Genomic DNA, 25,052 nt, shown 5'->3' with positions numbered 1-25,052 from the left:
ACTGCAAAACTTAAATAACACTGCGCAAAATAGCTTCTTTTCATTTCCTTTTGCGATAAATTTGAGGTCAGCCAGCCATGAGATTCGGTCAATATTCATTGTTTCAAAGGAAATCAACCAATTTTTGTCACTTATATTTTCAATAAAATGTGTCCTTTTATATCAACGCTATATACAATCTTATAAAGGAACAAGGAATAAAAATCGCTATTTAATTGTTTTTGCTATGCTTATTTCATAATATCCCATCATATAGCAATTTGTGTAGAGATGTCTTTGAATGCAGAAGCACATAATGATATTGTGAATTTCTAGTTTAAATTAAATGCAGAAAAATGTTCTCAGCAGCCTCCAGATGGGACATGAAAAAGGGCTGCAAGCAGCAGCTAAAACTAATTGAGTAGAGAGCATTTCTATAGAAGTACGGAAAAATAAACATAATACCACGGTAGCTGCATTTCATTTCAACTGAAAAATAGCAATTTAGATTAAAGTTGCGAATTAATTAGAATAGGATCTAATTCTGTAAAAATTTATTTAGCGCCATTGATGTTTTACAATATTCTGCAGCAATCCTAGTGATAGCCATTAAATTATAGCATCCTGTGATTCGAGTAAATTTAATCAGCCTTTTGTTGAAGAGACCATATCATTTTTAAGCTCTCTTTGGTGTATTAAACAGCCATTGTTTCCGTGGTTAAATTGAGAAAATCAAGCATAATGTTCACAGCACCAAGCTCAAAGAGAATAATGCAAGAGTGAAACGAGGTAGCTGGATTTTATTTCGAATTTCCCAAGAGAAATTAATTAAGTTTTACTCTCCTTGGCAACGCAAATCTCTGCGCTTGCAGAGTTGCTGCATTAGCTCTCAGCAAAAATATTAATTTTGAAAGGTCTCTGAGGCAGCAATAAGCAAACGACAAATAATAATAATAAATTTGCAAAGAACGGCAATTGCTCTCTGCCAGCTTTATGCTAATAATAAATCGCTCTAGCAAGCACATAGCTAATTACAGGTTGTAAGCGAAATGACGAATGACAGAATTTTGTTTTGTCTGAAATATTTGAAGCAAAGAGAGCTATATGCGTCAGCGAATTGGCAAATTAAGTGCGTTTACTGAAGCCTCTTGTCAGGAAGATGGTTGAATAAACGAAACTGCTGAGCATTAATAATTAATTAATAGGTTCGACTGAATAGCTATAAAATATCTTATATCATATTTCAATTACCTAAACATATGATTTCAACAGAAGGAATCTTCCATTATGAAATTTAAACAGGCTTGAGCATCGTTATTAAAAATTACCTTTAATTCCTTATTCCGACAAGTTTTGGTGTCAAAGAAGCGCCTTCGTCAGCCCTCTTTTATGGAAAGTCAACAATTATTAAATTAAAGAAAATTTGTAAGCAACAAGGATTAATTTCATTTCAATTACATCATGATGGGTAAAACAACCTTGGATATTTATATCAGAAGGGATCTTAAAATGTGTGGAACTGAACGGATGTGATTTTGGGGGAATTTATTGCAGGTTTCCGACTTTTCCTGTCGAAAACGTGTTGAATTTTCCAATGAATTTGAACAAGCTCTTAATAGCGTTAAAAAAAGTTGAAAAGTGGGTCAAACTATGTAAAAAAGTCCAATCCGTTCCCAAAAACATTTCAAAACTAAACGGGCAAATAACCATTGGACGTTCCCAACCCTTAAAAATGAATTAAATTTAAATTAAATTGAATATAGCGATTGCTTCTCAAACTAAGTATGAGATGATTAAAAAACCACTTCAATTCAATTTGAAATGATTTTATTATTGACCAGTGTGTATCGTAAACTGAAAACTCAAATTGGTCTAATTATTGTGAGTGAGCAGGAGCAGTAGCCAGCAGACACCCCAATGCTTGCGCGCGTTTTTTGCATCGCATTGTTGTGCTGTGCGGCCGACGGCAACAGAACAGACTACGGAGGCCAGCAAAGCGAGCGAAAAGGCGTGCGCAGTCGCTGGCAAGCAGGCTTGGTCGCTCGGCAGCCCCCACTCCTGCGGGACCCATCGTACGATCTCCCACCCTAAAATGCATGCTATGCGGCTGGCCTAGGCAAGGCAGTTCCCCTCGCCCGGCTTGTCGAGCGAAACAACCGGGTTTTACCTGTTCGTCCTCTTCTTCAGTCGCAGCCAGGCACGCAAGCAAATTCGCGCTCGCTGCAGCCGCGCGTGTTTTGGTCCAGCAGTGCTCTTATACCAACAGAACAACAACAAAACACAGGCACCACCCCCCGGTCAAGGGTTGCGAACAGCTCGCCCGTCCTTAGCATGGCCGATGGTGTACTGCTGAGGATGCGAACAATCGTCACCTGTGCCGTCGTGCTCGTCTCCTTGTTGTCTTCGGTGTCGTGCTCTGCCGTCAACGCGACCACCACCGCCGCCGCAGCCCTCACCGCAGGCGTCACCAGCACCCCCGCGCCCCAGCAGACGACCACCCTCGCTACCACAACCTCGCACTCCGTTGAAAGTGAGTCACTTTTAATTGTGCCTGTTATTAAAACGAGGTGCATACCGGCTTTTACGGTGGTGGTTGGGGGTGGATGGCGGGCACTCGCATGTCGAGACCGCGGGCGAAACAATTCCCGGAAACCGAATATTGGTTGCGACTTTGTTATTATTGCTTCCATCTGTTAAATTTAGGCCAAAGCTGAAAGTTTTTTTGCACAAGTGTGCGGTCGTGATTCTGAAACTAACTGTTATGGAGGCGCTTTTACGGTTTCGACACACAACCCCTCATTCACCATCCCTAATTCGTTCAGAATTTAATTAAAAAAATTCCTTCTATATTAATAACATTATTAAACCCTGAAAAAAACAAATTAAATTCAGCCTTATAAAATTCCCGGGAATAATGAAATGCTGCGATGTAGTTAAAACGGTTTCCTCCTCCGTCCACATTTTCTGTCAATTCCAAGCGGAAACACCGCCTTTTTCCTAGAAAGCCGGCGTCGAAAAGCTGTTCGCGATCCTTTCCCACCCCAAACAGTGCCAAATCCATGCGGACTCGCAGCTATCGCGCGCCAATTGCGACTGATGCGACTCTATTGGCACCTGTATCACAGGGTAAACAGGCAAGAGAGATAGCGCGGGCTCGCGCCCCCCTCGACTTGGCGCGCACTCGGCATTCTACCTGGAGCTATTATGCGACCACGTGTTCGCGCGCGTCGGTCGGTACCGTTTGTCGGCTTTCTCGCTGCTCGCGCGTCCGCCGCGCCTTCCAAGGAGGTGGAAGTGAGCGTGATTCCGATTCCTCTCTCCCTGCACAAGCAGGAGGTTTCCTCTACCTGGTCAGGCCAGGCGCATTTTTTCTCGCTTGAGAACGACCTTCGCCGCTCTGCAATTTATTTTTCTTTCCTTCTTTTTGCTATGGTTTGTTACTCTTAAGCCAATCAGTGCGAATTCTGCTCCAGCTTGTTTGCCACGCAGCAGACGTTATGTAAGAACTTCGCAGGTTCTCGTTCAGGATGTTGTGCGCATTTTTAATCCTCAATCAAATATATAGAGCAGTGCTAAAAATTTAATAAGATTTCTGCGCTTCAATTTTTTTCGAATCAAAATTTATAGCCCCAACAAATCCACTATTGCATAAATGTCTAAATTGTTGAATGTTTCTAAGCAATTTTTGTGCTTTAATGTGTTTACTAAGACGCTCTTTCGGCATCGCATAACACACCGGTAAACGTAATTTAACACTAAATGAGGAGACAGGTACTTATACTCTGGAGCCAACGTTAAAAAAGCTTTACTGTCTATTCATTGCAAACAAGTTAATTTCACAATCTCTAGATGAGGAGTGACGCATTCCCTTTCAATTTTCCAAGGGCTCGAAAATACGTTAAATTAAAATAACCCCGCTCACGCTGGAAAAGTTTATCATTGAAAACAACTCTGTGTGATTTCCCTTGACGGGGTTATGCGTGTGAAAAATCCCAGTGACTCCATGCATCAATCAGAAAAACAACTTGTTTCGAAATCAACACGCCTATAATCTCATTGTCAGGTGAACGGAGAGCGCGATGAGCGAATTCGCAGATCGACGCGGAAGATGACGAATGACACGAGTGGCGCGTGGCCGATTTTTGCGTCGCAGTTAGCACACTGTACCAATAGGTCGTTTCATTTAGCTGCAATTGACTCGCGATAAGGTCACTCCTCGAGCCCACGTGGTGGCTGCCGGTGTATAATTGCAAAGGCTTCGCAAGGTTGGCAAGAATTGTCTCTCAATCAGCATTTCATTTGCGCGCTGCAGACCGCAAATTCCACGGTCTTCTCCTTTGCACCAGTCATTGCGCAATATGTTACGGTAACACGTCCGTCCAGTCGCAGAGTCCATTCATCTATTGAAAATCAGCGCCAAAGGAAAGAAAGCAGCAGTCCCGAGTGTTTGTAAACACACGCAATACACTTTCTCCCTCTCGCTGAAAACTAAGCCGCTCCTTCGCCGCGCCTCTTCAGTCTTCATTAATCATATTCACGTACTTCTGGCTGAATTAAAAGTTTTATCTTTCTTGTCGATGTTTGAGTGGCAATTAAAATAAATTATCGGCAATCTTGCTTGCTCGGCGATAAGAATGAGCTGCGCTTCTTCCTTGACCTGAAATTAGGAATTTACTAGAATCACTCGGCATTCTGCGAAAATTAGAAAGTACGCACAAAGAAATGCTAATAATTGCTAAATATAGTATTTGACAATAAAGGAGCGGTTGTAGCTGCATTACCAAGAAAGCGAGATGATTTCAGGTTAAATTTTCCTGTATTGAGGACCAGAGAGAATAAAACCTTATAATATTATAAAATTACTAAGTTTATTGCGACTGTTCGCTAGTCTGATTTATCGGCTCTTCGCTAGCTTTCTTTTCAGCCTGGAATTGATCTTATATATGGTCCTAATTAGGTGCCCTCAGTGTGCTTTAGTTAATTGGACACGCAAAATTTGTTTTCATCAAAGTTAGGAACATTTCCAATTTGAGGGTCCGTGCATGGCAGAGCGGCTTCGAGCCGGTTTTTCAACTTTAAGTTCAAATTGCAGCAAAGGCATCGCGATTGCAGCAATGAAAACTTCTAACACTTTGGTGAAGAATTTTACAAGTCTTATTTTTACCCTGAACCTTTAAAATCAAAGGGGGCTATCAACCTGAAGAAAAATCGATATTTCGAAAAAAGGTGACCTTGAACTTCGACCTTTGAATTGTCACTATTTGCAAAATTTGTTCAGAATCGAATTTCAGGTTGAGTAGTAAAATCTTCAAGATGATATCTCAGCTTGATTATGAGTTACACGCCATTTTCCATTCTTATATATTCTTTCATTTTCGGGGCTTTTAGAGATATAAAAAAATAGGGAATGTTTCCCGGGCTTCAAACTCGGAAATTCCTCATTTGTAAGTAAAATTTAGCATCCACTTCAAAATCCCGTCCAATCGACCATCAAATGTGCTTGGAACTGCTCAGTATTTTCTCGTCTTGATTTTAATGTGTGACTCGTATGACTATTTTTGTACCATTAATGTACTTGTGACTTGGATGAGAATAAACAAGAATAAATTTAAAAATAATTCTTGCAAGCGCCCCGGGCAGTATAGTAATAATAATTATTATTCCTCTCTTGCCTTGCAGATCATGAAATTGCTCAAGAACTGATATGTTTAATTCAATCATCCTAACATCGTGTTACAAAATCAAGAATATTGTGATTTATGCCCCACCCAGCTGAGCTTTTGCATTAGATTTATTGCAAATCCCTTACATTGGAATGCAACAAAGATTTAAAAATAATATACTGATGCAAATACAGAAATCAATCGTTCGTTCAGGAATACTCAAACTGATGTCATCGAGTTAAGTGCTTTGACCTCAATCTACGCTCTGATCCCACGTTCACGTATGTATTTATATGCTTTTGCTCCTTGCACAGGATCTGCAGTTGAATCGTCGTCTAGAAATTTCCGGGGCGGCGCAAATGATCCCACACTCGCTCGATCGCGAAAACACGTGCCTTATGCCAGTGGCCGAAAGTTCTATTAGCGTCGACGTCGACTTGCTGATTTTGCTTTCATTGGCCCACGAGTGTTGAGTGCGGAGCGCGGCTAATTTAAGCACTCTCGAACCTTGTGTGTGTGTGTGTGTCTGTTTGCATACGTCGACTCACCTGATGCAGTAGCAAGCAGCTGACGTGTATGCCTTGTGTGCATAAATTATGCGTCTTGCGCGCGGAGACGCGGTTCTTTGACTTGTGGAGAGAATGCGGAAAACGGGAAAACGGAAACACAAGCAGATGAGGCTCCTTGTGCAAACAGTGGGCTCAAAATTGCAACGCAACTGCGGCTTTAGTGTGTGACAGTTAGAGGTGTAAATTTTAAATACCAAATGACTCAATATTGAAAACAGAGTGTTGGGATTTATCAAATTTGCTTAACATTTTTATGAAGTTAAGTTGCAGATTGTAAACATTTTTCATTGAAATCTATTAAGGAAAATTATTTGTTTTTTCAAGGTAAAATCTTAGGAGCATCATTGTACGTTGAAATTGTGTTTTTCCTGATTGAATCAGTTGTCTTGATGTTCCATTGTTCAAAATTTTAATACCTCAACAGAAAGGATAGTCGCCTACGATGCAACACCATTGTAAATGCCTGCAGCATTTTTGCCTTTGTCTACTTTTTCAAAAGGGAAATTTAATCAGTGTGTTACGAAACACAATAATCGGCTGCGCCAGCTGATGCGTTTGTGTCTGCTTGAAAATGTGCGAAAATCTAGTGCACTCACGGTCATCCTGTCAAAAACAAAGTGCGCATCAGGCTGGTGTTAAATTCATTATTTTGGGTCAAGCATCATCAGCCTTTGTTGCGCGTAAAATTCATTCATAAAGGCTCCTTGAGGCGAGTATGATGGTTATATAAAAGAGTGGTGGCAAGACAATGGCGACTCGTAAAAAGTGCTGCGCCATGCAAATTTCCACGCACGCTTAAGAGTTTGCAAATTAAATAATTTATTCCGAAAGCAATTTAACTAGTTCGGGCAAAGTCAAACCCAAGTTGATTAAGCGCTTTTTGCTCTCTAGTTCATCATCAGCGAAAGTGAAACGTCACGCAAAAAGCTAATTGCGAATGTACGTCAGTAATACAATTTCATTAGACAGCTTTCGTGTAGATGGATGGAAGGTCGCTCGCCCGCTCCTCGCTGATGCGATCCGAGCGTAATCATGTTTGTGAAAAAGCATCAGCAAGCTTTTTGCCTCGCTCGCGGACACCATGTCATCCTCTATTACGTCCGCACATAAATACATATTAAACCAGGCTAATGCTGTATTGTAGGTGCACTGCAGCGTTATATTATGGTCTGCTTTTGCAGCCTAATTGACTATGCATTATGAGAAAATATTCCGGCCTTGTTGACCGCTAGTCCCGATAGGCTCATCGATTTGCATGACGAGCAGGGAAAGGGCTACATTTTTCTATGGTGCTTAACTAGTTATGGTAAAATTTAATTGTTAATAAACTGTAGCAAAGTTGTTGTTTTAATTAAATTATTTTTTTTTATTAAGCGTCAATTACAATAAAGTGTTTGTCATTTTTTAAACTTGTTTTTAAAAGAATATTAATTAATATAAAATTGTTTTAAATTTATTTTTGCTACATAATACGCAAAAATGTTTTAAACAAAAGTAAATTTTAGGAAATTTAAAAAAAATAATCAGTAATTTTATTTATTCACACCTTGCCCCAATTTGTATTTGCTGAGAAAAATCAATCTAATTTTTGAATCCCGTTGTAAATTAATTTAGTTTATATTTCAAACATAACACTGAACAGTACAATCAATTCTTTTATTATATTGTCCATCAGCCATGTTCAGTAATAATGCAGATGCAGCCAATTTAGTCCATTAGGCGAGACAAATTTCGTCACGGAAGAACTGTAAACAATAATATCTGGTCACACATTTGGCTCCCTCTTGCTTCTTATTGTATCAAAACTAACACCATTATGCGGGTCATCCGTCAGCCGAGCATATAGCTTTGAACGATGCTGGCTGAAAACACGCGGAAGGTGGCCAATAAATTGAATTTAGTGGCATGAATGGTGCCCCAAAAGAGAGATAACGCCACAGCGGGTCTGCTGCCTTATCACCTCGCTTGCGTCCTGACAAAGGGGTCCTGCACCTTGCCACTGGGCATCTGCATGCGCACAGAATCACACAGCTTGGTAATTTATGACGGCATCATATGAGGGTGCAAATTTATGACCCTTCTGACCGTAAAAATCTGCAATGGTCCATCTCTACTCATTTGTGGCGTTTTGCCCTCATGGACAAGCAAGCATTGAGTGTGCAAATGGAAGATCAAGATGGTTCTTTTGATTTGATAATTTTGGTGGTTACTGAATTTTAAAAATGTATTCGACTCCAGATGTGCTGAAATCCTCTTTTTATGTTGTACAAATGAGAAAGAAACGGTGGAACTTTAACCATTTATAAAAGCAGCACCGCAGACGTATTTTCCTCTCATATAATTTTGATAACCATCAGTTCGAAAAGTTATATTCCCAACTCTAAGAAAGGTCCGCGTAAAGTGAAGTGATAGAAAAATAATCCGTTTGCAGCACGGTCCGCGCGCTTCTTTTACGAAACAAAAAGCTTTTAAACAAAGTTTTGCAAGAGCGGAAACTTTGACGTGGCTTCAAATTGGCCGAGGGAAGCGAAAAAAGAGCAAGTAAGTGTATTGCTCATACCACACACCAATCCATTTTCTGCTATCATTGCGAACTCTGCTGGCGAAATCTGGGTAAAACGCCTAAGGTGGAGGACTTCCGTGAAGGTCTTTTGCGGAGAATCCCGGGGAACGAGGCTCATTTTGGAAATTACCGCGCACCTGCTGAATTTTCCCTCCAGGACTCTTTTTGGTAAAAAGGTAATCAGTTCTGCTTTCACTGGAGAAGCCCAGAGCCCACACTACGTGCGATGGCTCTCGTCATCATCGCGCACAAAAGCTCGCACATGCCACTTGGACCAAGCAGGGCGCTATAATGAATCCAAAAAGAACGAAAATTTATAAATAAATACTAGTGTTTTTTGATTTCAAAAATCAATTCATGTGATGAATATTACTCTTTAGCATGATAAATTATTCCCATTTGATTGAACTAAAAAAAATTGTCAATTTTTCCAATTTGTATAAATTTAACAAATATACGAGCAAATATTGGGCGTATGTTTTATAAATATCGCTATAAAATGTCAGAGAGCGTTTTTCGACCTGCTCTACAAAACAAATATGATGCTCATATTCAATGATTCATTTCTCCACACCAGCGAGAAGACGTCTTCAAACAAATATTTGGATTCTGCGAGTTCAATGCCTATAATTTGAATACAAAAATAGGTGATATAAGAATTGACAATAATTATTTTAAACAATTCCCTTCCCCCTTCCTTAAAAAATAAAACCGTCTTATTGGTGATGACGTTGATATCGTGGTGTTATTTTTGGTGCTAACGAGGTACCCCCATTTCGCACGCTCTTTTCAAAGTTGGCGCTAAATAACTGTGCGAGGGTGGCTGCCTCCGGTGGTGCCGGGGGTGGCATGGGTTTGGTTACCTTCCCTCGGCGAGATTGCGTCACTCGCACGCACTCTCACCCGAGTTACAGCTCTCCGGGGATGGTTTCCCAAAAGCAGTTGGAGGCGCAGGACGTCTCTGCTGATGGAAAAGCCTTTCTTCGCGCCCATTTCTTCCTTTTCCTCCGGGGCCCTTTTTATTATTTCCACCGAGGGGCAATAATTAAACGCGTAAAACACTAGAAACCCAGATCCTTTTTAATGCTTTTCACAATCGTAAACTTCAGGTGCGTAAACCGAGTTGTGAGTGACATCAAGATAAACCGGGGACGACATTTATGTGATTTTACGTCTGGAAGTAAAAAACATACATGTTTTCGCTCTTTCCAAATAAATTCTTTTATGATTATCATGTTACACACTTTGATAACTTTCTATTCTCACCTGACATTATTCTACCATTTTAAAAATTCTTGTATTTTAATCTGCTATTTAATCTTTTATTTCACCATTCCTTTTTATATTTTGCGGCCCAAATGTTTCAAGAAAAATAAATGTTGTACCTAGATTTCCTAACCAAAGCGTTAAAGGTTTGCTTTATTTCCCGACTCGCACCATTTTCTGTTGAAAAGAGCTGCTTCATCATATGCACGTTGAGCACAAGGCCCAAATAAAAATCCCTGAAAGCGGCGTGTCGCTCACTCCTCTCAATGGAAAATCGAAAACCAGAGCCGCTGTAACGTTGGGAATATCGCTATTTTCCCCACGCGAAAAATGCGATAAAATTGATGCACCATATTGGGAAATTTATCTCAAACGGCGGAAGAGAGATTTTGCGGGCGCGCGTCAATAATCCAGTGAACCGTGTTCCTTGCCTTGTTGCACTGCGGGAAATATTAAATCGCTTAATTTAGCATTTGATGCAAGTTAAAAGCGATCGAATAAGTTTTCGAGCATTTCAAATGTGGACTGTGCATTAAGCATTAGGTAGCATACAGAATACCGCCATGTTTCACACAATGGATTGATAAAAATTCTGGTTTCCTCTCGCTTTGGCTACACAATTCAAATGGCAAAATCCATCCACGCATCCGCACCCCTTGAAAAGACCTTTAGGGGAGCTAGGGAGAGATTACCAGCGGCATTTCGACAAAGCTTTAGCAGGGATTCCGACGCGAAATACATTTTATTTTAATTTAAAACGGTCCCGCGGGGCTGCCGGAGAATTCATTCCTACGTTTGCTGCGAATTGCTGAATGTGTATTTACATGGAGAGAAACAGCGCATCCTTCCTCTTTGCGGCAGGATAAAGGGAAGTAAACTAACAAAGTGCTGTTGGGAGCACGTGTATTTATTTACCAGAAGAGCAAAAGCCATTGCATGCTTACCAGTATTATTATACTTACTCTCTTGGCTCTCTTGATAACTCGACTCTTAGTGAACAAAATTTATGAGTCTACTCTGAGAGTGTGTATATATGCGGAATCTGCTCTGGTACTGGTATTGCGCAACTGACTGTGTTCCATTCAGAAACGCAAACACTGTTGTCGGAGCGTGATGCAGAATACACAGTCTTTTTGTTCCTTAGTCTTATCAGTCTTGATGAATGGGGGCAGTGAAGTACTTTTGCTCGTCTTCTCTCATTGCTTCCAAATTAATAAATTTTTTGATGGAAATCGCCCATGCGTTTGCAAAAATTTTATTTGAAAAAATTATTATTTAGTAAACAATTTACGAAACCGATTATGATATAACGTGTCTTTTCCTCGTTTGTTAATGAGCCATTTCGTACACGCAAAGAAACAAGTTAGTGTAATCCACATTAACAACCAGAGGATTTCAACGCATCATAAGGTATAAACTCGGTGACCTATAAACACGACTTTCCTCCTTAAGCTAGTTGTTTTCTACCCTAAAACCTAAAATGCCTTTTCACTACCAAACAGATACTCGGGTCAAGCATAAACCTTGTTGAGGTATGATTGTTCTTAGTTTACTCGCCGATGAAAATCAGTTGTTCACCTCATTGAGTGCAATTCGCTTTGATTTTTTAAATAGCTTCATTAAAAAAATCTTCTCTGATTTACCTAGAGTTGTCAGATAAATCGATTATATAGTGTTTGTTCACTGTCCTTAATCAAGAAATACTGCAATACCGCGCAAAGCAAAGCGGAAGAATGAACGTCCATGTGTGCCCATCTGTATGGTCTTAATTTACGATCTCTTTCAGTGGAGACCGCTCTATCTAGTGGCGAAAATGAATCGTATGTGACGCGGAATCGTTTCTCTGCAGACACATTTCTGCAGAAAAAGCAGCAGAGCGGTCGCCAGCCGGAGAGAAAACAATCGCGAATGAACTGTTCTCTGGCTGGGTGCCGCCGCTCTGTGTGTGTGAGTGTATCCCGCGAGATCGATACCATAGACGAGATGCCGCTGCGGAAACACATTAACCCCTTCGGACCAGCAGCAGCAGCAGCAGCAGCACTCGGCGTCAAGCGTCGGACCGATAACACGCCAGCGAACACTGGTGCCGCCGTTTCCGTTGCGTCAGAATTCTCCTGCGAACTCAAATTAATGCTATTAACGCGCAAAATGACAAATGTTTGCCTGCCCCGAGTGTTTTGCTGCTTCTGGTGCGACACGCTGTAATCATCTTTTGTGATGCGACCCTCCAAAGGCAATTTGAGACGCAACGAGGGCGAGCCTTTGACAGACGGGTTTTGTGCTTCGCAGTTTCAGCCCACAATCACTTTGGTACCAATGAATATATGCGTGGAGCGCCTTCATTGGGGTCTTACTCACACACGACTTGTTTGTCTCTCTCGAAGATTCATTCGGTTGCCACTAAAGGAGCTCCATATTTCGAACAGCGCCCAACGAGAGACAAGGAAAGTTACGAGTTTGAAGTCGGTGAACTGGAATCACGCGATGCTCGCAGGAATGACAGTTCTTACACGTGCTTGACATTTTCTGGCTTCTTTTTGGCAGTTGATTCTATTTTCGGCGGACATCGCATTTCTCTCCTCGCTATTCCATTATCTTCAAATAGAGAATATCACCTTAAAAGTTGACACACCAGAATGGATGCGCTACCTAAACTTACGGGAAATAAATAAAAAAACGTTGTTTTTCAGATTATTGTAAATTAAGACGTCGGCTATTTTATTCAATCCATCCGTTTCTCAACAAACTGAATTAATATATAACAACAAAGATATAGTTGAGAACATACTATTACGTGTAAGATAAGTGACCCAAATTTATTTAATGCCTGCTGAAGGCATAAATGCAAAACAAAAGGCGAGTATATATTTCTCGAATTCCTTGACATCCATTGAGAAGTGCTCACTCATGCTTTTGAATCATTTTCACTTGAATTTATCGCCCACCTGGCACATTCAAGAGACTGACTCACTAACGTCAACTTGATATGCAAGCCTAACGAAGTTGGTTAAGGCAATCTCGAATATTGGCTCAACTTCTTGTGGCTTGCGTGTGAAAATGCGCCTTAATAATAAACCCTACTGCGCATCAGACAGACCCTCCTGACAGGACGTGGAATATTTCCACTGCTGTTTGCTCAAACAATTCACATTTTTTTACAATGTAAATGCTTAAAGCCAGACGTTCCTTTGCGGTGTTTCTGGCTGGCAGGTGCTCTCGTTGTCTGTGGCTCCATTTTTAATGCGCCCACCCGTAATTTTAGGGAAAAGAGCAGCGAAATTAGCTTTCGCGCATATAGTACACAGAGTCACACCGACGTTTCCTTTTAAAATTTCGCTGCCGTAATAATGCAGTGCGGCGAGTCAGGGCCCGTAAACTTTTTAGACTTTCCACCGTGGCAATAAAAAGTCGGGCCGAAGAGCTCCTGCCAGGCAATAAATTCCGTTTATTCAAAAGTTGCACTTTATGCGCGCGCTGGCTTTATAAAAGTGCGCCCTTTCGTATGTACGTATAAATTAAAGCGCGTGTGCATCAGCTGGGGCTTTTTCAAAAGCCACACAGAGAGAGGAATAATCACGCACGACCGCAAAGGCTAGCAATTAAAAGTGCAGTTGTCGGCAAACCCGGTGCTGAATTGTAAGATATATTATATAATGTTTTATTTAAGATTAGATAAAAATACTTGACAATAGTTACACTAAATAATATAAAGTGTTAAAGTAACCTGGTTTATACTTAAATCTAATTTTCAATAATTGCAACCAACACACAAATTTCAAATATTTGAAAATTTGAAATAGGAACCATCCCAGATGTGTCAAACAATTTATGTAAAATAGTCGTTTTCCTTCATTTAAACTGAAAAGGGAAATCGAACAGGTAACATAATATATGATTTTAATACCTCACGGTCCTTATTATGAGCGTCTTATTCTCAACAGTTGAAGTGGGCTAATTTTGTTAACTCACTTGGACTCCTCGCTTGGCTTTTTGTCTGGCTATCGCCACGTTCGTTGTTCGCCAGTGTGCCAGCGACCTATTTTTATCTTTGCGACGTTCGTGACCCAAATTTACAAAGGACCCGTCCGAATCGGATGAAAGAAAAATTAAAATTGAAGCCTTGTGTCGCACCTTGCTTTTCTGTCTTTGCGTCGTCGGTGTTGAGTGTGCGTTGAATGATGTCACGATGATGTAAGCACGTGCTGGCCGCAGCAGTGCCGCTTTTGGTAATCAGCATCGGTACGCTAAAATGTGCGCCAACTCCAATCTAAAAAAGCGCGAGTTAACCGGTGTGTTGCCATGCCACGTATTTTTGTTGTAAATCCGAAAAACAAGAGCCAGAGCCACCAAATACATCCCATGCGTTCAATTATTAAGCTTTGTATTGAAGTTTCAATAGTGGTTTGTGTTGGAATTTCGCCAATGGTGCAAACAATATGGGGGATTGACTGCGATCGGCGGCTGTGAGAGTCAATTTATAAATTGTTAATTTTATTGCCGGATCCTGATATTAACAGTGGAGAATTTTGAGAATCTAATCGCCTTCTTGAGTGCTCACGGCTAAATTCGCATTATTATACTTTTTTTAACACATCGCACGCTTGTTAAATAAATATTCGAGTCTCTTGTTTATTATATACCAAGTCTATGCCAACTAACTGAATTACATCTCGAATAACAGCGCGCAACAGTTCTTGGAAGTCAACGCATTGGCTTAAATTAATCAAATCACACTGAATCCCGATAAAAACACAACACCCTCAGCCACCAACCGCCGCAAGACGGCTAGGAAGCCTTTAAAGTGACGTTTTAATAGTGTGACCAAACAAGAAGCAGCTACAAAATGAGCCATCGTTCTAAGAAGTAAACAAATCTCGTCAACTGGCTTGCTGACGAAAACCGCACGTTTACATATGTGATAACAATTGTGTCCCCATTCTGTTATTTCATTTACTCTTTACTCGGAAAAATGCAAAAGAGTGCGGTCGGTGAGTTTGTAATTAAATTTAAAATGCCAAGAGGAGAAAATGTGTTGGCCATAGTAGTTTATCGGTCGCGGGGCGACGCCTAAATATAAATGACAGGAATGTGAATAAAGGCAATAAAATGCCGTCAGTTTGGGAGGTCCCAATAAAGTTGTTGTTTCAAATGGTTTAGTGCTACACATTTTCCTTGTGATTCCTCAAACACAGCAGATGATCAAATTATATTAGAAAATATTAAAATGGGAGTAAAAATATCAGATTTGAAATTTTAATGCCTTTTAGCCAAAATTTTGAGGGATAAAAGTCCAAATTAAGCAATTTTACAAGCTTCATTGATTTAATATTTTTTTTGTAAGTCTGAAAAATAAATTTGAAAGAGAAAAACACATTTTTGTCACTTCACATACTGGCACAGCAATTTATAAATTAACTTTCATGCTTTCGAAATTTTAGGCCCAATTTTAAGTTTAAATGTGAGCAGCATTTAGAAATAATAACCTATGGTTTTCGCATACGATCGTGATGCAGTTTTTGCCTCAGAATTTCAACTCACCCTTAGTATAATGCGCTATATAGCGTATGCATCTGCCGATCAAGGCGGCATACTAGATGAGCAAGTCCTCTTTCACATGCAGACCATTAAGCAAACACCGAGCAAAAATAAATCTCCGAAACATCGCTTAAGCTTTTTCCGAGCTCGCGAGCTAATCCCTAGCAGAGGATCAGATTGAGCGTTGAATAATGCTGGCCCCGCTGCTACTGGGCCAACTGCCTCGACACACACACAAACACAGGCAAAGTCTGCCGCACACGCGAGTTTCACAAACTGAAACTACAAAGCAACCCTAAAACACATACACACAAAGCAGAGAGAAGAGAGCTTGCACTGTGCGCTGTATGTAAGCAAGTAGGTAGGTACACATAGCTTTTGCATAAATTTGCTAGAACTCTACCGACGGTGCTCGGACTGAATTCTAATGGAACGGAACTCGGCTGGCTCGCCGACGCCAGACCGAAACACACGAACTGGAGAGCTTTAATTCCGTCCGCTCTTGCAGGGTGTAAATAAGTGATGAGAATTTACGTGCAATTAACGTCGTGGCCCGTGTTGTTGTGAATTAGCAAGCAATCAGGCCGCTCCGTTCATTAATACATGCGCATCGAACCACCCGCCTAGCCGCCCGCTCTCGCGCCACCAGCAATATTGAGTTATTGTTTTAATCACCTGCAACGAATTGCCTCCGCCTGCAACACATCTAAATATTCATGGTACGCCCGCCAGCGGCGTAATTGAAATTGCATGGGGGTGTGTTTGTAACGCTTGGCAATAAGTAGTATTGTTGCTTTGAAGTGGAGATTCGTCCGTGGTCGCCGATTGCTTTGAGACGAGGGAAATCTATATTATCGTTTGATTTCTAATTAAGGCAAATGTTGTATATTGATTACTATAGCAACAAAATGCTTTTTTTCAATAAATTAATTGCATGGATTTCACATGCCAGGAAATTGGACTAATTCATTTCATTCAATAGTGAAGGAGAAGGAACTCCTTTTAAAGTATGGTTTTTGGTGCAAATCTAAAAAAACCACCTCCTAGCACCCCACTACCAGAATATATATGAATTAAATTTAAGGCAGAGATATTTTGTCGATTAATGTCTGGAATTTGTTACGGAAAACGTAGGGGATTTTTTTTAACGGTTGAGGCAAACGTCGACATATATTTTCAGGTAGATAGAAAAAAGCCTTGGCAACATTTTAATTATCGATCGGTTCTTATATCGCACGTGTCCTCTTACAACGTGTCGAGCCCTCTTGATGCTCTTTATAGTGTGCATCGCATGAAAAACTCGGATCTTAATGTCTCCTTTGCCGCTCTTACTCTCGATACAGGCAAGGGTTATCAGCTGCCTCTTTATATCCATCGGAACGGCAACATCATCATCATCAGATAGATGCGTGTCCCTTATATTTCTGGTCGACCCGCCCCTTTCTTGTAGAGAGACGCGCACCCAATCCTTCCATTCTATAGTTTCTCTAGCGTGTCTGCATGTCGCCTGCCAATACATTATCTAACACAACACGACGTGACGCAGCTGCATCTTGTCGTTGGACAACTTAATTAAATATTAGACGCGATCCCTTTCACCTCACATGGTGTTCGCAGATCAATATTGATGATGATGTTGGTGCAGGTGTGCTCTGCGCATATAAACGCGTGGAATTATTCACTGCCGATCAGGCACAATTCGAGCCGAATCAACAGCTGTCTACAGTTTTAATACTTAAGTGAATGGCAAATATATGCATGCATTCGAGCGCGCGCGCTCACACACACACACGTGCGTGGAAGGTGCTCATCGCTGCTGAGTAATGTGTTTGCTCGAGTAATTTACCGTGATGATAAATATGCTGCGCGCTTAGCCTTTATTACCGCACCACTGGTTTTTCACCTATTAAAGGCGTGCTTGCTATACACGCTGTCTGATTGCCAAAGCAAACAATTTGCATAGCATTTGTGGTGCGGAGAGCAGACTTTTTGAGTGCGCACCACGCGAGTTAGCACAGAGAACAGGATGTATACATGTGGGCTAAATATTTGGCCTGGGGGAAAAAACAGATTTTTTTAAATTTAGTTTCAAAATTTTGAAACTAAATTTAGGATGGTACCAAACGGATTAGGTTTTTTTAGATTGATCAACTGAGTTATTATGAATGATGGGTTATTGAGAGTAAATAGTTGTGAAAAATTTAGTCGTGAAGCAGAATAATAAATCAAAGTCGTTGCAATATTTTCTCACTGGGAACTCTAAAATCCCCTCATGTTGCGTGCAAAGCTATATTTAGGGATCGGCGCACGCAATTTTTGTTTGAGCAACGGCATCCTTTTATGTTTTTCTCTTAACTATAAAATAAGAGTTCCATAAGAAGCCATTCATTAGCATGTACAAAGATAATAGATATACTAACTTGGAAGTCAGGTCTATCTGATTGATTTTTTTACTGATATTCATATTAGCCTCACTTCCGCTAGTGAAATAAATTCAACGAAATGCGTCACTTGTGCCACACAGATCGGCGACGCCGCTTAACGAGAAGTTTGGTAACCAACGAAAACGGTTTTACAAGAAGTTTTGTCTCCCTGCAGAGCACACTAAATTTAGTTAGGACTAAAAGAGTGAGAACACCATGGGAAATGGCCCGCTCCAGCAGCCACAGAAATTTCGAGCCAGTGCAATTCTGAAGAAGGAGGGTTGCACCAAGGGAATATTTATTTGACAAATTGTATTACGAAAGGAAGCTTTCTCCCTTTTTTTGTTGCGTTCTGCGCCCGCGAAAAATAATTCTGCCCGATTGTTATTTTTTTTTCTTGGAGCTGCAAGCCTTGAAGCGTTTCAAAATGATATGCATTGGCGGAGAAGGGAGGTTTGCGCTCTCAAACGTTGCTAAGCTGCAGAGTTGTGAGTTGTGTCATGGAAACTGAATTTTCTGTGTTCAATCTTGAAATGAAAGAAAATTAACCGCTGAGATATTTAGTATGCTGTATGAGTCGTCATGTTTGGCATATGTGTCAACTCTAAATAGGGAGTTCGACAAAAAAGTGTGCTCATCCTTTGAATTGAAACCGGTAGGCAATGGAATTTGAAGATCCCCTTAGCAACATCCAGTTTTTTAGCCGCGTGAGCGCCACTGGCTTCAAACGAAATTTGTGGAGCAAAAACATTTTGGTTGCTTTGTGAAATTATTTCCATCTCGCGCATCTCCATTAAAGGCATCTCATATGCATCTTCGCCTTTCTGCCTGCCTCCGCAAAGTGCTGCACCAGTTTGCTCTTCTCTGTCTCTCTGTCTCTTTTCCGCACGCTGCTCTCATCCTTATCTTTACGCCGCGCGCGCAACCCTTGCTTGCCTCGCTATCCATTGTCGGGCGGAGCGATGCATTTGAAATGAATTTCCAAGTCGCTCCAGCTTTATTATTTCTCCTTCCAAGAACAACTTGCAGCTCGACTCTCTCGCCTAACTTTGCTTTTCCTTTTTTCTCGGAGCTGGTATGCATCCGCGGCTGGAATAAATTATTATACCCTGCCTTCTGCATCTCCTTCTAAATAGAATCGCCTGCTTGTAGAGGTGCAAAGCCTGGAGCTCCTTTTTTATCTTGCTTATGGCTCTGTGTTTGTCTGTCTGTCCCAGATAAATAACTCTTTCTAAACGGATGGTTTAATAAAATGGTTTAATTGTATTTTCTTCCTTAATGGTTGATTTATTTACAAGATAATGTAACTCTGCCAGACTAAACTATAAGTTTTAAGTGCTTGAGGTTTATTATCAGTTAAGAAATGAAATTCAAGCAGCATAACTTTTTGATATACAAATACCCTCATATCAAGCAGGTGAAATGTGATATGCCGTCTATAAACAACTTTTAAGTCAAGCCAGAAACTGAAGGAAACAATACTAGCTTTATTTTCTTGATATTTTTAAAAGCAGAGATTGTGATTAGTTTATTACGAAACTTAATTAAGGTAGAAATTCAAGATATATCCCATACTCCAGCATCGATTGTTAATTTGCGTAGGATAGTAGGTCAAAGTTCAATCAGGTTTTCCTTTTAGCTATATGACTCTACGTGAAAATCCACAGTACTTTTATCAATGGATAATTAAAGCCTACGCAAAAAACCATCACGGACTGCCAGCTAATCAGAGGTGTTCGGCTTTCAGCACCGTAATGTCGTTCGAAATTTCACGCCGCGACAACTCTTAATGATAAATCTACCCTTTCATGCCCTGGAGGGTGGCGCCAAGGAGGTTATTAAAAATTCTGGCCGCTCTAGCTGGTTCGAGGAGATACAAACTCACGTTGCTGCAGGTCACGCTGCTCGTGTCTGTATAGAAAAATCTCTTGTTCTCCACAGCCAATTAAATTTGAGATCGATCGAAAACAAATAGCGCGTGTAGTATGAAAAGGAATGTTGTGCTGTTGCTCTTCCTTTGCTGCTTGTATACATACTGCGCTGAGAAAAACGAGTTCCATTTTTCCCGGCGAGAGCAATGCATCCGACCATTTGTATCGCCAGAATCAGCAGAGAAGAAGTAAGTGAGAGAGTGCCGAAGGAAAAATCAATCAGTGCTCAGTGGAGACAATTGAGAAAATGCTGTAGCCAGTGTGGAAAGCAATCTTCGGCGCCATGCTATTTACCCTTGTATGTGTGCTGCCGCTTGGATCAATTCCGAGCGCAGAAGAAAGAGCCTTTCTTGAATTTCGTTTTAACGTGAACATGACTGCCGGTATACTATATCGAATCGGTCCACCTAAGGGAAAAAGAAAGCGAAAAAGAATTTCACCCCACCTTTTTTATACCCTTAAAAAAATCCAAAAGCTGTTTGGTTGAATTGGGCCCTCGACTTGATATAAAAAAGGGGTTTGAAAGGCAAAATTCAAATTTAGAAATTAAAACTATATTGATTAAGGCTGACTAGCCGAAATTAATCAACTGCAGGAAATGGTTCTATGGTGTTTTTATGTCGGTAGTTAAATCTACTTACGCAAAAATACAAATTCATGGCATATTTTTCCTTCGAATAACGTTGTATCGGCAAACGCCCAAAATTAAATTTCAAATGACACTTATTAATCTTACGATCACTTTTGAAGGTCTGAAATTCCTGAAAGGGTTGAAGTAGCAGCGTCACCATCAGATTCCACTCCCTTTTCGTTACGAGCTCTGCTTCCAGAGTCGATGGTGCTTGCGCACCTTATTTCCACGCTATGCAGACTAAGAATTTTAATGAAATTCCGATTCGCAAACAATCTGCCATTAATTTCCTTCGGCTTGGAGCGGAGCTTGGGCGCGCGTGTTGCTGTTCGCATCAGAAAGCAATTTGCGCGCACGCTTCGCCTTTTATTAAGTACATTCAATTTGGAGAGCAAGTGCAGCCGCACACGCAGCAACCTGACACATGCACTGACAAGCGGAGAGATTGCTGCTGTTGTTGGAATCTAATTAATTTCCGTTGACGGCAAATTGTAAACCGCGCCTCGAGCTAGCAGATAAAGCTCCTGCGGGCGAGATAAAAATGTGAGTCTGCCTTTCCCTCAGGACGCTCTCCATTGGCCGAGAGATTTATTTTCCGAAGTCATAAGATAGCGCAAATAATTCTTCCTACCCTCGACCGCTATATATTCTTTTTCATGCGAGGGTGCGTTTTGACAATGCTCTCTGCGTGTAGCAAAGTCAGCTAGGCCTCTTTCATGGTGCTGGAAGAAGTGACCATTTTATGATGAAGTATGGAGCAGCGTTTGTGTGGAATTCCTCAGCCAGACCCTTCGCTTTTCCTGCTCGCTGCCTCTATTCTCCTGCAAAAAGTCTCAATCTCTGCGGCGGGAAGTACAAATAAGAATACGAATGACACATTTGCGCGGCGTTTCCTATTGGCTGAATGCAATAGGGTGATTTAGCGTTGCATTTACATTTGAAAGTTGGTTGAATTTGCCTTTGTGCTATTACTTGATAAAATATATTTCCATACCGCAAGCAAACTCACTTTTTTGCTAAACACCATTTCATCTGCTTTTGACAACCAACGTCGAAAATTGCAATTTTTGCCTGAATAGTAGTTTTTGATCATTGGACAGGAACGTGATAAAATAATTTTGTGAAACGGATTTGGTGCCCATCCAGATCAAGCCCATTCTTATCTCACGAGTGGCTGCCAGTGATAAATCTATTTTCTGAGAATTAATCCTATCGAGTCCGCCAGGGGGTGAGTTTGAGAGTTTGATGCACGCTGCAAATGAACGGGTGCATGGTGGCAACTGTGATAAGCGCGCGTTAATGCGATTGATCATGGCGTTTTTGCCTCGCGCGGCGTCCAATCAAGCTATATCTGCAGCGGACGGCAAGTGAGCGAAATTCCTTTCCGCCCCGCAGCATTGATGAGTCCATCAGTCACAAATAGAGATATATACCGAGCGGCTCACCCTCTCACACCCCCGAAGCACTAACTAACTCGGTCGAAGAGAGGCCGCGCACGCGGCTGCTCTGAGATTTAATATAATAAATCTCACCGGCTCTCTCTCCGCATTGACTTTTCTCTCGAGTGAACCAACCGACTCGGGGGTGATAAAGGTTAAAAATGGCACGCGTCACCCGGCCAGAAGCTGTGTGCGCGTGTTATTTTCAGATCAATATAATTCTTTTTTGCACGAGGCGCGTTTCATTTTTTTCCTCGCCGCCCCGATGATGCATGGGTGTGTTCTCCCTTGCTGGCGGGTCGGAGGAGCAAATTGGGAACATGTCAAAGGCAAATATTTGCTCTGTCATATAATGCCAGCTGAAATTACTCCACGTCTGAACAAATACACGGTGAGCGCAATACTTTTCCCGCAGAATTGACTTCTAATGCAGAATATGCGGCCAACTTCTTCCTCTCATTGCCCGCAGAACGAATTCCACCCAGCAGCGCAAATTAAATCGGGGAAATTTATTGCAATCCGCAATGTGAGAGTTTTTGCTGCGCGGAAATTTATAATTCTGCCGTTGGGTTTTACGTTTAGAGATGTGTTACAATCCAAAAGCGACTGGGCCTTTTTTCAATGTACAAAAACCATTATGTGGTTATTAAAGCTGCTTTAAAATTTATACTTTGAATAAACTAATTTAAACGTTTTATTTTAGACAAACGGTCAAACAAATTGGTGGCAGAAAATATTGATTTGCTAAAGGTTTTATGAAAGGAAGGTGAAATATATGTGCTTGGGATTATTTGTTTTGATATAAGATGACAATAATTATTAAGTATGATTTTTGATGCCAAATAAAAAAAGTTACTTTTCGCAAAGGCAATTTTTTCTACTTAGTATAAGCAGCAAGCTATGTCAAATCTCTCTCAATTTTACAAATTTTACAATAACTAATAATTTTGTTTATAACACAGGGGGCCAGATTCGCGCTACGCGCAGATATGGCGTCGGTTGGGGTGCGATTTGAACCGGGGTAGTAAAAATGTGGTAAAGAATCGAGTTAGTAACAAAATTATTATATAATATTTACTACATGAATTAACTTCGCCGATTTGATCAGAAAATCACACTCGTGAAACTATATACTAAATAAATAAAGCTAATGAGAGCTCAAAGGTGCCCATATTTCGACGCCATCTTGGATCTGACCGTTAGGAACTGATTTCCCTAATTTCAACCTGCATCTGGCCCCGATGGTGGATAATATCTAATTAATTATTAATAATAATAATCTTTTTGGCAGATAAAAAATATTAAAAACTATTAACTAAAATCGATCTCAACAGCGCATGTATATATATATTGAACTCAGTGTTGCGTACGGACTGCAACACACATACGTGGAATTGCGCCCATCGGAAAATGGCAAATCCACTGCTGGCGGCTCTTTCGCTCCCTCCGCAGAACAGTAAATTTAAAGCCGAATAAAAGGGTCAGCTCTTCTCTGTTTGTTTGCGCCCAACAGAACAACACGCTCGACGAACGCGGCCGCTGCGCCATTTTTTATTCCTTTTCCAATTAGTTTCTTTCCCTCGACCTAATGCGAAAGTTGGATGAGGTGTTGCCACCGAGAGAGAAATGCAAATGAAACCCGGTGGAGGAGAGAGAAAGAGAGCAAGCCAACAATTCGCCTCTTTTATTCCTTTGTGTGTGACAGCATGCAAAGGAGAGATTTCGCTCGGGGTCGCAAGTTTCAGCAAAGTAATCTAGCTGCGGATTTTATAACCGTGAGTAAGTAAACTTGGTTTGTTTCCTGCACACCCGAGCGTTTTCCTCCCGTTTCTTTCGCCTTCTGTATCGGGCGGCGCACACATACAAGAGGCAATCAATATCAGCGACAATCGCGAGCGGCGCTCGTTCCGCTGCTGCAACTGTAGTGTGCGTATTGTTTTTCCCATCTTGGGTGCTCTGCGCCGCCAAGGGAAAAAGCCCATATAGGCGGAATACGTGCGAGCCCGCCGGGGAACATGCGACAATTTATTGTGCTGTAACATCTTGCAGCCTTTTATTTATACCAAATGTGTTTCGGCCCCACGCGTCATAAAAATGACAACATGCGCCGAGTGCAAAAAGCTTTTCCATTGTATAAATGGCTGCTGCGAATGGCACCAGCAAATCTTTAAATATAATTATGCCTCTCAAAGGCAACGACGAGTCTCCATTTTCTGGGAATTTAAAGCTCTGCTATACCGCATGCCCATATTTATTATATTTATTGAACAAAAAATCGGAGACCGATCAGTTTTTATGCCTTGAGACCAATGATTTTTTCAATCGAAAATCTCAGTAAGAATGAGACAGGTATAACAAAATTGGAATATACGTGATGTCTCTCATCGTTTCACCGGATATCAGCTTTGATTGCTAATGACATTTTTAAATCATGACCATGGTTATCATTTTCTGTTATGTAAAGACAAACGTTTTCGTCTAGATGTTTCTGCTAATTGTGTTTGCCAATTCTGCGATGAAGTCTGTATAGACATGTATCATTTCCTCAATTGTAAAAATAATACAACTACCTTATTTCAAGCTGCTAAATATAAGAAATTGCATTTAAATAATATCGTTATATAATGTACTCTGTGTTGTACACCGTTGGTGTCTAATAAAATAAAAAAAAAAATAAATCATGACCAATTTATTTGTACTTATTTAAAGTGTTTAATTTTTGCTGTTCCAGGTGCATGCTCTATACGTCAATTCGAATGCAACAACGGCCGTTGCATCCCCTTTTCCTGGACCTGCGAGGGTGAAGACGATTGCGGTGACGGATCAGATGAATCTGCGGAGCAGTGTCCTGGTGAGTAACCTCGTTGTATACATCAAATCAAAATGCATTTCGCGGATTTTGTTTCCTCGAATCGGTTTCAATGAATCGCGTTTTTTCTTGTATAAAAAGTAATTTGATTGCTTATACCTATTTTAAATGTCTACACAGTGAAACTTTGAAATATACATTCTTTATTATAGTCATCTACCGATTTTAAAAATATTTTTGGTTT

The 25,052-nt window shown here is 40.8% G+C and overlaps 1 protein-coding gene across 4 annotated transcripts in view; it reads left to right on the top strand.

The window, feature by feature from the left end:
* The first annotated feature begins 2,131 nt into the window (after positions 1-2,131).
* The window catches only part of LOC135939632 (low-density lipoprotein receptor-like), a 95,598-nt gene continuing 72,677 nt past the window's right edge, over positions 2,132-25,052 (top strand). For all 4 annotated transcript variants that reach the window (XM_065484112.1, XM_065484110.1, XM_065484113.1 and 1 more), the window contains exons 1-2: positions 2,132-2,509; positions 24,731-24,850. In XM_065484112.1, coding sequence (XP_065340184.1) covers positions 2,311-2,509; positions 24,731-24,850 — 319 coding nt within the window. In that variant the 5' untranslated portion in view covers positions 2,132-2,310. The remainder of the gene's footprint in view (positions 2,510-24,730; positions 24,851-25,052) is intronic.

This window comes from Cloeon dipterum, chromosome 3, assembly GCF_949628265.1.
Source record: "Cloeon dipterum chromosome 3, ieCloDipt1.1, whole genome shotgun sequence".
NCBI lineage: Eukaryota > Metazoa > Arthropoda > Insecta > Ephemeroptera > Baetidae > Cloeon > Cloeon dipterum.
Note: the sequence above shows the minus strand (reverse complement) of the source record. Positions and strands in the feature narration are given on the sequence as shown.